Source organism: Somniosus microcephalus, chromosome 7, assembly GCF_052327205.1.
Source record: "Somniosus microcephalus isolate GS21.2 chromosome 7, FLI_Smic_1.0, whole genome shotgun sequence".
Classification (NCBI taxonomy): Eukaryota; Metazoa; Chordata; class Chondrichthyes; order Squaliformes; family Somniosidae; genus Somniosus; species Somniosus microcephalus.
In genome coordinates this window covers 37,226,757-37,241,995 of record NC_140993.1, presented here as the reverse complement: position 1 = coordinate 37,241,995, position 15,239 = coordinate 37,226,757, and the positions used below count along the sequence as shown (strand labels likewise).

General features: G+C 42.9%; 1 protein-coding gene across 2 annotated transcripts in view; it reads right to left on the bottom strand.

Annotated features, from left to right (window-relative positions):
* dennd3a (DENN/MADD domain containing 3a) overlaps positions 1-15,239 on the bottom strand; it is a 170,199-nt gene that overhangs the window by 21,505 nt on the left and 133,455 nt on the right. For both annotated transcript variants that reach the window (XM_085992426.1, XM_085992427.1), the window contains 4 exons: positions 5,748-6,007; positions 4,356-4,523; positions 2,603-2,732; positions 2,041-2,139 (listed from right to left, as the gene is read on the bottom strand). In XM_085992426.1, coding sequence (XP_085848552.1) covers positions 2,041-2,139; positions 2,603-2,732; positions 4,356-4,523; positions 5,748-6,007 — 657 coding nt within the window. The remainder of the gene's footprint in view (positions 1-2,040; positions 2,140-2,602; positions 2,733-4,355; positions 4,524-5,747; positions 6,008-15,239) is intronic.

Below are 15,239 nucleotides of genomic sequence, written 5' to 3'. Positions count from 1 at the left end.
CAACTTGGATATCAATTACTTAGCTGCTTTTATATTGTGCTAAGACCATGTTAGTGGCAGCAGACCCCAATGCAAAGACTGCAAAAAAGTTAACTCACCGGAATTCTGCAAGGCCCATTTTTGTAGACTCTGGACTCAATATAGAGTTCAACAATTTCAGACTATAACCTCGGCCCCTGTTTTCTTTTTTCTGTCACATGGCAGCTGTTGATGATTCTGCCATTGTCAATTACACTTCATCTAGAGTCATCTTTTGTTTCTTTTCTTGTCCCATTACCACCTCCTTTTGCCTTGCACCATCATCCCTTTTGCCTTTTAATCTCTCCTGCCTTCCACCCGATCACAGACCTTCCCTTTGTTCTTTCCTCCCCTCCTCCCTTTCCCTGCCCCACACTTGCTTAAAAGTCTGTTACTTCTCCAACTTTTTCCAGTTCTGACGAAGGGTCATCGACCTGAAACTCTTAACTCCGTTTCTCTCTCCACGATGCTGCCTGACCTGCTGAGTGCTTCCAGCATTTTCTGTTGTTGTTCCATTTTTGTAGAGTTTTCCCAGCTGCCGACTTTAGTGAATACTAGCAAACTTACATTTGGCTTGCAGCCAGTGCCACTAGCTCAAGTCTTGACCATATAAAAGCTACTGATGTGATCGCTATCCACAGGGATGCGGCCATAAGGAATCTAATGAAAATTCCCTGCTCTGGTCTACACGCGATCCGAAGGAAAGCACCCACTCCAAGGGCAAGGATCCCTAGAACTATTGAGGTTTAAGGGGCCTCTAACTTTAAACATCTGTGTATTTGGAGCTGGAGTCTAAAAATGTGCACTCTTGATGGTTTGTCCCCATCTTCCTCTCTCCCTTGGAGGAGTTCTGTTCCCAATCATTTCCATGTAGCAGAGAATGTACACGAGAACCCATATTTCCACTGGCTATGGGTGTTTGGTCTGCTCCGTTATTGATGGAACTATAATTCTCATCAATTTCACTATCAGTTTCTTCAAAAAAAATTTCAGATGTCCCCAGCATAATGTCTGGAGGAGAGTAGCACATGAGCCTCCGTTACCTCAAATCATCCTTCCCAGGAGAGTTTGTGGGTGTCAAAAGATTGCACTCTAAACGAAAATGGTACAGAGGATAACCATATACATACTGATAGAGGAGGTTACCCACTTTGGATTATGATTTTTAGAAACTCTCCAGTGTCCAATATGTACATTTGTTTTTTGATGATCCCTTGGGGACTGCAGTCCAGTTGGTGATCTGTATTGTCTGGTACTGTGATGTGGTCTGACCAGAGCACTATACAATTTGATTATGACTTTCTGAATTTCTTTCACTTAAAGTAAATCTATTCTTGCTTCCTCTTTCATTTTTCTCTGGCTCTGTCATCAGATCTGTAGGCATCAGGTCAGTTCAGCAATACAAACTGGTCTGAATTCTTGACATTATTGCTGCCGCTTACAGTACTGTTTTGAACATGATTTTAAACCTTATACTTCTCTATTTAATTAGGTTAGAAACTGAGAATCAAAAAAAATATTTTGCACAACCTATAGTGGTAAGATTTCCTCAACCCTCCTAACATTTATCCCCCCCTTACCTTTCTCTCCTGAAGGCAGCAATTTGTGCTGGGATTCACTGGTGGCAATGATCATTTTGTACTTCACCTTTTCTTGGGTAAACTTGGTTAGAACATACTGCTTGGATATTCTCACTGTACGAGGCCAATACAACCTTGTCCAATACAGACAAAACTTCCAAAAGACAGGCTGGATAGTAATCAGCAAGTGAGTATTTATTTTCTCCTTTGCTACGGAGCCATACAGATGGGGCAGTTTAAGAGTGTTTCCTTTTAGTTCTCACTGATTAGTTGTATTTCATGCATTTTAATATTTTGGAACATAAAACGGTGCAGATTGATGGCCCTGTGAAATCCCCTTCAGACCAAAACAAACCTGTTCAATTTTAGAAAGTTTGATGCACATTTATATAAACATACTTCTGCAGTATCTAGTTACCCAAAATAATTGATTTATTCTTACCTGGTGTATACAAGAGCGCATTCACAGCCTGAGGACTAGTTTGACCAGCAGAAGGATTTATCTTGTGTTTTAAAGTCTCTGAAGTTGTTTTAGGAACCACTAGAACAAATTCACAATAAAACTGAAGTTAGACACAAAAGTCTAATATTAGAAAATGCTGGGAATGCACAGCAAATTAGTCAGCATCTGAAATGGGGAAAAAAAAGGTTGAGTACATTGAGTTTAGACATAGGAGAATTCTACACCCATGAACATTAACTATCTAGTCTCTCTGCATGGACCAATTGTGTATTTCAAGCATTTTCTGTTCTTATTTTAGATTGAGCATTTGCAGGTTTTTTTTGCAATTTAGATGTGGTAATTAAAATGAGTTTGGTTAACTAATGGGTTTATGAGTGTACTGTGCTGTCATTACAATCTTTAAACAAGTCAATATTGGCCAATATTTGTACTTGTATGTTTTACTTGTAATAAGCAATTAATGGTGACCTCGTGTCTGGAAACAAGATTGCTATAAAAAAATTAAAAGCAGTAAAAATAACAAAGATTTCTTTATTCCTACCCATATTCTTCATTTGGTCAAAATAAGCCAATCTGGAAGCTGCATAAATAGCTCGAGGTGACTGCATGCATCCAACCACAGCATCCATCAACAGAACATTTGTTAGTGCTTGCTGAATGTACTGCGGGTCCTAAAAATGAAGTTAAAAAAACATTCACTGCTGTTGGCAAATTAGACAATTATGCACTGCTGAAGTCTTGAGAATATTGAGATAATACAATGAAACTGGCTTCCACATTAATTCATTCGATTACAGAAATGAAGATGATCTACGTTGCAAGATTTTAGAAGAATTACTTAGCAGTCTAGAATCTATATATTTTCATCTAAGACTATCCAGATGAGCTCCCATGAACCCCAGCATTCCTAAAATATCTGAAATGTTTCTGTACCCTACTCCAACACTGAATATATATTGTTATACAGTGAAAAGGATTTTTTAAAAAAAATTAAATTTTTTTTTTTTTTTTTTTAAGTACATAATATGGATTTAGGATATTTGTGACACAAGCACATATTCTCCAAAACAAGATGTGGTCAAATTAGATTAGCTTCTGCACAGGATTGTTGGTGTACAGAAGAGTCTGATAATCTTGGAAAACTGTAATGCACTTTCATGCACATAACCAAAATTGTGACTGAAATCTGCCGTGATTATGATTGCGATTGTCCCTCCTTGCCCTCCAACCTCTCCCCATGTCACAATTAACTGAGTCATCCTCCTCCACCACCCAGCTCCAAGTGCCTGTTCTTGCATGGTTCCATTCTTAGCTATATGGACGAAGCCAGCAGACCTCCAACATTGGCTTTTCCTCTCTCCTTGGCACCATCACCTTGCAAGTCGCCAAAGGATCGATCATTGGTGCCCCCACCCCCCAGTCTTTCTTCTCTATGCACTGTCCCAGGTATGGGGTCAACTTCCATATTTATGCTGATGACACCCAGATCTAGCTCTCAATTCCACAACCACTTCTGTGCTGTTGGACTGCCTGTCTGACATTGTTTTGAATGAGTCACAACGTCCTTCAGCTCAACATCAAAGCTATCATTTTAAGTGCCTGCACTCCTTTGTCACTGATGCTACCCAACTCCCCAGGCACTTGCTTAGGAAAACAAAACCATGCACAACCTCACCATCATGTTTTGCCTTGTTCAGAGCTTCATACCCCACATCCCCTTCAAGTCCGCTTACTTCCACCTCTGTAATGTTGCCCATCTCCGCCTCTATCAGGCCTCTCTGCTGCTGAAACCCTGATGCACACATCTGTCACCTCCAGATTTGATTACTCCCACTCTTTGCTGGCTTTCCATCGTTCAATCTCCATAAACTGCTGCTTGCCCAAGATGCAGATGTCGCCTCCAGTTCTACACCAAGTCTTCCTCATTCATCAGCTCCACCAATCCTTGCTGACCTACATTGTCTCCCTGTCCTCTAATGCAACCAATTTAAAATCTTTGTCCTGGTCTTCAAATCCATCCACAGCTTCTGCACCCACTGTTGCTATGGATTCTCTTAAAGACATGCCTTGATACACTATTTTTGTTATCTCTGGCTCTCCAGCAAGAGAAAGCAAAAGAATAATGCAAAGCCAGAATGTGCTGGCACAGTGCAGTCAAAAGATCACAACTTCCCATCAGATTCTTGCCAAATGAGGATAGTTGGTATACCCATTGAAGTCAATCAGAGATTTGGATTATGTAAGTGTCATAAAACAAATTTAAAATACCAAGCATTTCAAAAAAACTATCAAACCTTGTGCTTATCTGCCATTGTTTTCCCAGCCCACATTTCCTTCACAATTAGTTGCCAAAGATCGCGTTCATTCTTCAGGTTTCCTACAAATGGCTCCTTCAGAGCGGTTTTAATTTTTAGAGCAGGGATTCGAAGTGGGAAAAACATCACGGATATGTTTTCAAGATCCTAACAATTGAGAGAGAAAAAAATGACAATAAAAAAAGACATTATTCAATGAAACACTTCAGAGGTGATAGTTTAGAAGTAAAGCTAATATTAATTTGTGCTATCAAGAATCATATAAAAAGCATAAAAGGACAGTAAAACATCAAATCTCCTCTCACCTCCATCTGATCAAAAGTGACTACAGAGGTGATTGAGCTATTTTTAAAACTAATTTCTTTACTTCCCATCTCTGGAAGCCCAATTATATGTTTATCTAAAGATCAAAGGATCTCAATGGTCAACGAACTAAGATATGAACCATTTCTAACACATATCTGGTGTTTTCTTTTGACAACAACAGAAACCATTCTTTTTTTTTTAAATGTCTGACTAGATTCTACAGATAAAATATCCATCGTTCTTTCAGGGCCGATTAATTAAATTATCCCTTTAGAACAAAGCTACTGTATCTTGGCAGATTTAGAACATAAGAAGTAGGAGCAGGAGTAGGCCATACGGCCCCTCGGGCCTGCTCCGCCATTCAATAGGATCATGGCTGATCTGAATCTAGACTCACGTCCACTTCCCTGCCCTCTCCCCATAACCCCTAATTCCCTTATCTGCTAGGAAACTGTCTATCTCCATTTTAAATTTATTTAATGTTGCAGCTTCCACAGCTCTCTGGGGTAGCAAATTCCATAGATTTACTACCCTCTTAGTGAAGAAGTTTCTCCTCATCTCAGTTTTGAAAGGGCAGCCCCTTATTCTAAGATTATGCCCCCTAGTTCTAGTCTCACCCATCAGTGGAAACATCCTCACCGCATCCACCCAATCAAGCCCCCTCACAATCTTATATGTTTCGATAAGATCGCCTCTCATTCTTCTGAACTCCAATGAGTAGAGTCCCAATCTACTCAACCTTTCCTCATACGTCAACCCCCTCATCTCCGGAATCAACCGAGTGAACCTTCCCTGAACCGCCTCGAGAGCAAGTATATATTTTCTTAAATATGGAAACCAAAACTGCACGCAGTATTCCAGGTGTGGCCTCACCAATACCCTGTATAACATATGAAATAACCTGTCAACTCTGGTGTAAGGAAGAACTTGAACTTATATAATTGGGCAGTGGCCCTGCTTCAGTTCCCTGCTTCACACTACCTGTGTCGAGCTTTTTAAAAAGACAAAAGAATTACAAAGCATTCAGAAAAAGCCTAAATCGTATGAACTATTCCAAAGCATTACCTGTATGTCTCTAAATTTGGCAATCTCAACATAGCCAGGTCTTCCCTCTATAAGAAGGAACAGTCGCTTCTGTGTCAATGCAATTTTGCCCACACCATAGTTGGTCTTCACAGACGACGACAATTTATAGACACTTTCATTTTTGTCTAGGTGTTCTATCACTCCCAGAGGCAGGTTAACTTCCCGAGCCTCAGTCTCGGATTCCTTCCAAAAGTTGTAAAAGTCTTTAAATGTCTCAGGATCAATCTGTTTCAGATGCCCTTAAATATGAAAAAAAATGAAATTCTTATTGCACGACTTACATTAAACAAGAAACTGACAACCAGTACTCCTTTCAAAAGTTAGAATTCCTTCTAAATGGATATTAAAAGACATCCTGAAGGCAATGACTATCTTTTAAGGCGGAAGATAAAATTCACACAAAGCAAGAAAGCAAAGCCAATATTAGTTTTTCTTTCACGCAATATCCAAAACAGCTATGAAAATGAACTTGACTGATTATTCCAAATTTATAATATTTGGGGTAAAAAACACAAGGACCAATTTTACAAATGCATGCTTCCAGTAGAAAGCCTCACCCATATGGAGCATATATTGGGAAATAGAGGCATTCATCCCAAGATTTTCCATCCATTAAAATTAATGGGTACAAAATTGTGGGAAGCACTGCCACGATTTCCTGGTATGTGCTCCCAGCAGGCAAAACTCAAATTCATAAAACTGACTGTAAAAAATGTATTGTGTTGGCAACTTAATAATGTGGCATGTTGGCACAGCATGCTGAAGCACCAAGACACAGTGAAGTAATAGGTCAATCCCCCTTAGCTGAATTATCAATTTTGCTGCATTACTGTGTAAAGCTACCGAATGCAAAGCAGCGCTTCCCCACAGGCAGGTAAAGGGAGAAACTATTAGTTAAAGCAAAGCAATGTTGAAGCCATAAGAACCACCTGAAACCGAGTAACCCAAATTACTAACCACAATTCCTATGTGTAAAATCATATAAATATACAGCATAGGAGGAGGCCATTCAGCTCATCAACATAAGAACATAAGAAATAGGAGCAGGAGTAGGCCAATCGGCCCCTCGAGTCTGCTCCGCCATTCAATAAGATCATGGCTGATCTGATCCTAACCGCCAATCCACTATCACAGAACCATCTCCTGAATCTAACAGAATTAGACACACGAAATAGGAGCAGGATCAGGCTACACGGCCCCTGGGCCCGCTCCGCTACCCACAGGGCCATGACGGATCCGAACCTAGACTCATGTCCAAATTCCTGCCCGCTCCCCGTAACCCTTAATTCCCTTTACTTCTAGGAAACTGTCTATTTCTGTTTTAAATTTATGTAATGATGTAGCTTCTACAGCTTTTTGGGGCAGCATATTCCATGGACCTACCACCCTCTGAGTGAAGTAGTTCCTCCTCATCTCAGTTTTGAAAGAGCAGCCCCTTATTCTAAGACTATGCCCCCTAGTTCTAGTTTCACCCATCATCGGGAACATCCTCCCCGCATCCACCCGATCCAACCCCTTCACAATCTTATATGTTTCAATAAGATCGCCTCTCATTCTTCTGAACTCCAATGAGTAGAGTCCCAATCTACTCAACCTCTCCTCATATGTCCATCCCCTCATCCCCGGGATTAACCAAGTGAACCTTCTTTGTACTGACTCGAGAGCAAGTATGTCCTTTCTTAAGTATGGACACCAAAACTGTACGCAGTATTCCAGGTGCGGTCTCACCAATACCTTGTACAACTGAAGCAATACCTCCCTATTTTTATATTCTATCCCCCTAGCAATGAAAGCCAACATTCCATTGGCCTTCTTAATCACTTGCTGCACCTGCATACTAACCTTTTGAGTTTCGTGCACCAGGACCCCCAAATCCCTTTGTACTTCAGTACTTTCCAGTTTCTTGCCATTAAGATAATAACTTGCTCTACGATTTTTCCTGCCAAAGTGCATAACCTCACACTTTCCAGTATTGTATTCCATCTGCCAAATCTCTGCCCACTTACTTAGCCTGTCGATGTCCCCTTGAAGGTTTTTTATGTCCTCCTCACTCACTACTTTCCCCCCCATCTTAGTATCATCTGCAAACTTTGATATGTTACACTCGGTCCCCTCCTCCAAATCGTTAATATAGATTGTAAAGAGTTGGGGACCCAGCACTGACCCCTGCGGAACACCACTAGTTACTGATTGCCAGTCTGAGAATAAACCATTTATCCCAACTCTCTGCCTTCTGTTAGATAGCCAATCCTCTATCCATGCCAGAATATTACCCCCAATCCCGTGATTTTTTATCTTAAGCAATAATCTTTTGTGTGGCACCTTGTCAAATGCCTTTTGGAAGTCTAAATACACTACGTCCACTGGTTCCCCTTTATCCACCCTATACGTTACTTCCTCAAAGAACTCCAGCAAATTTGTCAAACATGACTTCCCCTTCATAAAACCATGCTGACTTTGTCCTATTAAATGATGATTATCCAAATGTCCTGTTACTGTCTCCTTAATAATGGACTCCAAAATTTTACCTACCACAGATGTTAGGCTAACCGGTCTATAGTTTCCAGCCTTCTGTCTACTGCCCTTTTTAAATAAGGGTGTTACATTAGCAGTTTTCCAGTCTGCCGGGGCCATTGCCAAGTCCAGGGAGTTTTGGAAAATTATTACCAATGCATCCACAATCCCTACCGCCACTTCCCTCAAGACCCTAGGATGTAAGCCATCAGGTCCAGGTGATTTATCCGCCTCGAGTCCCATTATTTTACCGAGTACCACTTCCTTAGTGATTTTGATCGTGTTTAGCTCCTCCCCCCCTTTAGCCCCCTCTTTGTCCAGTGTTGGGATGTTCTTAGTGTCTTCTACTGTAAAGACTGATGTAAAATATTCAGTGTTTTTGCCATCTCCATATTTCCCACCATTAATTTCCCGGTCTCATCCTCTAAGGGACCAACATTTACTTTAGCCACCCTTTTTCTTTTTATATAACTATAAAAACTCTTACTATCTGTTTTTATATTTTTTGCTAATTTACTTTCATAATCTATCTTCCCTTTCTGAATCAATCTTTTTGTTATTTTTTGCTGTCTTTTAAAGTTTTCCCAATCCTCTATCCTCCCACTAGATTTGGCTACCTTATATGCCCTTGTTTTTAGTCGAATACTATCCTTAATTTCTTTACTTAGCCACGGATGGCTGTCTTTTCTTTTACACCGCTTTCTTCTCAGTGGAATATATATTTTTTGGAAATGTACACCACTGATCATGTATCGTCTTACCCTTTAATCTATTTTCCCAATCCACTCTACTCAATTCCGCTCTCATACCTTCATAGTCTCCTTTATTCAAGCTTAGCACGCTTGTTTGAGATCCAACCTTCTCACCCTCTAATTGAATATGGAATTCAACCATGTTATGGTCACTCATTCCAAGGGGATCCTTTACTAGGACATTTTTAATTAATCCTGTCTTGTTACACAGGACCAGATCTAAGGTTGCCTGCCCCCTGGTCGGTTCAGTTACATGCTGCTCAAGAAACCCATCCCTAATACACTCAATTAACTCATCCTCAAGGCAGCCCTGCCCAATTTGATTTGTCCAATTAATATGATAGTTAAAATCCCCCATAATTGTAGATGTTCCCTTATTACAAGCCTCAACTATTTCCTGATTGATACTCCGTCCGAGTTGCCACAGTTCAGAGGCCTATAGACTACGCCCACTAGTGTTTTTTCCCCCTTATTATTCCTTACCTCCACCCAAACTGTTTCATTGTCCTGGTCTTTTGACCCAATATCATTTCTCTGTATTACAGTGATTCCTTCCTTTATTAACATAGCCACCCCACCTCCCCTTCCTTCCTGCCTGTCCTTCCAGATCGTTAAATAACCTGGTATGTTTAATTCCCAGGCATTGTCACCCTGCAGCCATGTTTCTGTAATGGCCACAAGATCATACCCATATGTAGTTATTTGTGCCATTAACTCATCTATTTTGTTACGAATGCTACGTGCATTCAGATAGAGAACTTTCAAAGATGTTTTGTGACACTTAGTTCCTGCTTTTGCCCTTTTTATTACTTTACCTTTTACTCCATACCTTCTGCCCCTTCCTGACATGCTCTGGTTTTTAATTTCCCCACTGCTACCTAAGTCTATGACCTTCTCTGTTGTCATTTGTATTATTTGCTCTCTAGGAACCTCCCCCCCACTAGTTAGTTGAAAGCCCTCTCTGCAGCCCTAGTTATATGATCCGCCAGGACTCTGGTCCCAGCACTGGCCAAGTGAAGCCCGTCGCAACGGAACAGCTCCCTCCTGCCCCAGTACTGGTGCCAGTGTCCCAGGAAGCAAAACCCATTTCTCCCACACCAGTCTTTGAGCCACGCATTTAACTCTCTAATTTTATTTGTCCTAGCCAAATTCGCTCGTGGCTCAGGTAATAATCCAGAGATTATTACCCTTGTGGTTCTGCTGTGCCAGATCTCTCAAACAGCTATCCACTTAATCCCATTCCCCATACAAGCTTTCTTTTTCATTTATCCATTTCTGCCTCTGAGCAAAAACATTTTGCTTCAAGAAATTACGAAACTCAATATTTGATGAACTTAAAATTTTATTCATGCTTCTCCTGAACAACTCTGGGGTGTCAGCCTTGGCTCAGGGGTAGCCTCAGAGCCAGAAGGTCAGGGGTTCAAGTCTCACGCCAGAGACTTGAGCACATAACTTGAGCTCATAAGTGTATCCAGCTGCAGCTACTGACAGACCGCATTGCGGCGCTGGAGCTGCGAGTGGATACATACTGGACCATTCGCGATGCTGAGGACGTCGTGGATATCACGTTTAAGCAGTTGGTCACACCGCAGGCAAAGGTTGCACAGGCAGAAAGAGAATGGGTGACCACCAGGCAGAGTAATAGGCGCATGCAGGGAGTGCAGGGGTCCACTGTGGCCATCCCCCTCTCAACCAGATATACCGTTTTGGATATTGTTGGGGAGGATGGCTTATCAGAGGAAGGCAGCAGCAGCCAACTTCCTGGCACCGTGGGTGGTTTTGCTGCACAGGACGGGAGGAAATAGAGTGGGAGAGCTATAGTGATCGGGGATTCTATTGTAAGGGGAATAGATAGGTGTTTCTGCGGCACCAAACGTGACTCCAGGATGGTATGTTGCCTCCCTGGTGCAAGGGTCAAGGATGTCTCGGAATGGCTGCAGAACATTTTGGAAGGGGAGGGTGAACAGCCAGTTGTTGTGGTGCATATAGGTACCAACGATATAGGTAAAAAACGGGATGAGGTCCTAAAAGCTGAATATAGGGAGTTAGGAGGTAAATTAAAAAATAGGACCTCAAAAGGTAGTAATCTCAGGATTGCTACCAGTGCCACGTGCTAGTCAGAGTAGAAATAGAAGGATATTTCAGATGAACACGTGGCTAGAGGAAGGGTGCAAGGGGGAGGGATTCAAATTCCTGGGACATTGGAATTGGTTCTGGGGGAGGTGGGACCAGTACAAACCGGACGGTTTCCACCTGGGCAGGACCGGGACCGATGTACTGGGGGGAGTGTTTGCTAGTGCTCTGGGGGAGGGTTTAAACTAAAATGGCAGGGGGTTGGGAACCTGAGCAGGGAGACAGAGGAAAGGGAAACACGGATAGAAGCAAAAGGCAGGAAGGAGAAAAACAAAGGTGGCAGTCAGAGAAATCAAGGGTTTTAATCAAACATGGCCACAGTAAATCTAAAAGATGCAAGAGTGTTAAAAAAACAAGCTTGAACGCCTTGTGTCTTAATGCGAGGAGCATTTGTAATAAGGTGGATAAATTAGCTGCACAAATAGAGGTAAACGGATATGATATGATTGGGATTACGGAAACATGGCTCCAGGGTGACCAAGGCTGGGAACTCAACATCCAGGGGCATTCAATATTCAGGAAAGATAGGCAAAAAGGAAAAGGAGGTGGGGTAGCATTGCTGGTTAAAGAGGGGATTAACACAATTGAAAGGAAGGATATTAGCTCCGATGATGTGGAATCTGTATGGGTAGAACAGAGAAATACCAAGGGGCAGAAAACGTTAGTGGGAGTGGTATACAGACCTCCAAACAGTAATGCAGAGGTTGGGGATGGCATTAAACAGGAAATTAGAGACATGTGCAATAAGGGCACAGCAGTTATCATGGGTGACTTTAATCTACATATAGATTGAGCTAACCAAATTAGTAACAATACTGTGGAGGAGGAATTCCGTGGCTAACAAGGGAAACTAGGGATAGCATAAGATCCAAGGAGAGGACATATAAATTGACCAGGAAAAGCAGTAAACCTGAGGATTGGGAGCAGTTTAGGATTCAGCAAAAGAAGACAAAGGGATGAATTAAGAGAGGGAAAATAGAGTGAGAGTAAGCTTGCACGAAACATAAAAACTGACTGTGAAAGCTTTTATAGATATGTGAAGAGAAAAAGATTGGTGAAGTCAAGCGTAGGTCACTTGCAGTCAGAGTCAGGGGAATTTATAATGGGGAACAAAGAAATGGCAGACCAATTAAATACATACTTTGGTTCTGTCTTCACAAAGGAGGACACAAATAACCTCCCAGAGATGTCAGGCAAAATAGGGTCTAATGAGAGGGAGGAACTGAAAGAAATCAGTATTTGTAGGGAAATGGTGTTAGGGAAATTGACAGGATTGAAAGCCGATAAATCCCCAGGACCTGATAATCTACATCCTAGGGTACTTAAGGAAGTGGCCCTAGAAATAGTAGATGCATTGCTGGTCATCTTCCAAAATTCGATAGACTCTGGAACAGTTCCCATGGATTGGAGGGTAGCTAATGTTACCCCACTATTCAAAAAAGGTGGTAGAGAGAAAACGGGGAATTATAGACAGGTAAGCCTGACATCGGCAGTGGGGAAAATGCTAGAGTCCATTATAAAAGATGTAATAGCAGAGCACTTGGAAAACAGTGACAGGATCGGACAAAGTCAACATGGATTTACAAAAGGTAAATCGTGCTTGACTAATCTACTGGAATTTTTTGAGGATGTAACTGGTAGAATAGATAAGGGACAACCAGTGGATGTGGTGTATTTGGACTTTCAGAAGGCTTTTGATAAGGTCCCGCATAAGAGATTAGCGTGTAAAGTTAAGGCACATGGGATTGGGGGCAAGGTACTGACTTGTGTTGTGTATGTGCCTTTAGGAGAAGAACTGATTCTATACTGCAGTACCGGCAGTGACCACCCCTGTATATAAAGCCATAGCAGGCTTCTGTATTTCAGTCTTGACTCTGTTCAGTAAATACCTGTTTTATTGTTCTCCTGCAGTCCGAGTCTTATTGATCCTCGGACACTACACTGGCGACGGGCAGGTTTGAACTCACCTGCAGTACTGCATCACCTCACGGGGATCTTTTCCCTGAAGAAAAGCTTCTTGGAGGTTGAAGTCAGAACGGCGGGCGTCGACCGCGGGCAACCGCCCAGGGGTCCATCGGAGAGTTGCAGGGGAGGCTGTGGAGAGCTAGGCCTGGCTCCCCAGTTGAGGTGTTCCAGCAAGTCGTGCTGGTAGCAGGTAGTGCGCTGACCCTTCCGGACTGCGGCGGGCTCGGGCTCGATCGGCTCTGCAAAGGGGCCGTGCAGCGTCGTCGGGAGGAAGAGAGAGAGGGTGGAGCGCACAGGGCGCGGTCGGTGCTCAAGATCCGGGCAGCGTGGAGAGGATAGAACGCGGGGAAGGAAAAGTGAGACGCGCCAAAGCCGCGGGTCGCCGCCATTACCCTGTAGAACGCTAGGAGCAGTGTGGCAGCAAGGGGAAGAAGGAAAAGCGCGGGAGGCGCCATTTTATTCCATTGGGGAAGAAGGAAAAGCGTGGGAGGCGCCATTTTATTACATTGGGGAAGAAGAAAAAGCGCGGGAGGCGCCATTTTAAATCACCCAAGATGCCGAAGAGTGGCAGTATCACTGCTTTCGACAACGAGGTAGAAGACTGGACCACGTATGTGGAAAGAATTGAAGTGTACTGCAATGCCAACGAGGTGGCCAATGGAAAGAAGGCGTCGGTATTATTAAATTTGATGGGCGCGAGAACGTACGGCCTATTGCGGAATTTAATTACCCCAGCTAAACCAATGGAGAAAAGTTTTGAAGAGATTGTTAATATCTTACAGGAACACCTAAACCCTACACCGCTGCTGATAGCAGAAAGATTCAAGTTCCATAAAAGAAACCAGCACAAAGATGAGAGCAATGCTGACTATCTTACGGATCTACGCAAGTTATCGAAGCACTGCCAGTTCGGAGCAGGACTGGCAGACACCTTGCGGGATAAGTTTGTCTGCGGGCTCCAGAGTGAAGGAACCCAGAAACGACTACTTTCGGAAAAGGACCTGACACTAGAACAGGCTTTCAGCGTGGCAATATCCTACGAAGCAGCAGCACGGGGAGCTGCGGAAATACAACAGAAACCACAGGAATACAGCGCTAACAAAATTGCGTATGGAGCAGAAAAGTGCTATCGCTGCAGCAGAACAACCCATGATCAGAAGGACTGCTGGGTTAAGGACAAAGTATGCAGGCAATGTGGGAAAATGGGACACATAGCAAGAGTCTGCAGGTCAGGAAAGAAAACCAACACTATAAGAACTACTAAGGACAAGTACAAGAAAGTAAAGAAATTGACAGACAGTAGTTCGGAAGATCAGGAGAGTGATAAGGACTCCGGGAGCAGGAGACTAAGTTGTCTAAAGTTACACAACGTGATCGCAAAGGAGGATCACCGAACCATTTGGGTCACCCTCATGATAGCAGGGTCCCCAGTAAAGATGGAATTGGACACAGGATCAGCCCTAACTGTCATGAATCGACGAGACTATGAGCGGCTATTCTCACACATACCCTTGAAGGACACGTCCATTGTATTGAAGACATACATGGGGCAAAAAGTCTACCCCAGAGGAAAAATAAGGGTGCCAGTTGAATACAACGGCAAGGAAACACAGAAACTGTATCTATATATACTACCAGATGGAGGACCACCATTATTGGGACGCGAATGGATCCGAAAAATACAATTGGATTGGCATTCCATTCAGGCGCTAACTGTGACTGATAAAAAGGATGATGACGTCACACCTGGTCGACTGTCAAAAATTCTATCTGACGCGAAAGAGGTGTTCCAACAAGGACTTGGGACTCTAAAAGGAGTAAAGGCAACGATAAAAATCGAAGATGACGCAAACCCAAAATTTTAAGGCCAGACCGGTACCTTACGCGATCCACCCAGCCGTTGAAGCAGAGCTGGAGAGTCTGGAGCGTTCAGGTGTGCTGTCCAAGGTGGACTGGAGCGAGTGGGCCACACCCATCGTTCCTGTAATGAAGAAATCATTGAGCAGCACGCCTGGGGAACCGAAGAAGGTTTGCATCTGTGGGGACTTCAAGGTAACTGTGAACCCAGTCCTGCACACAGTACAATATCCACTTCCACGGATAGAAG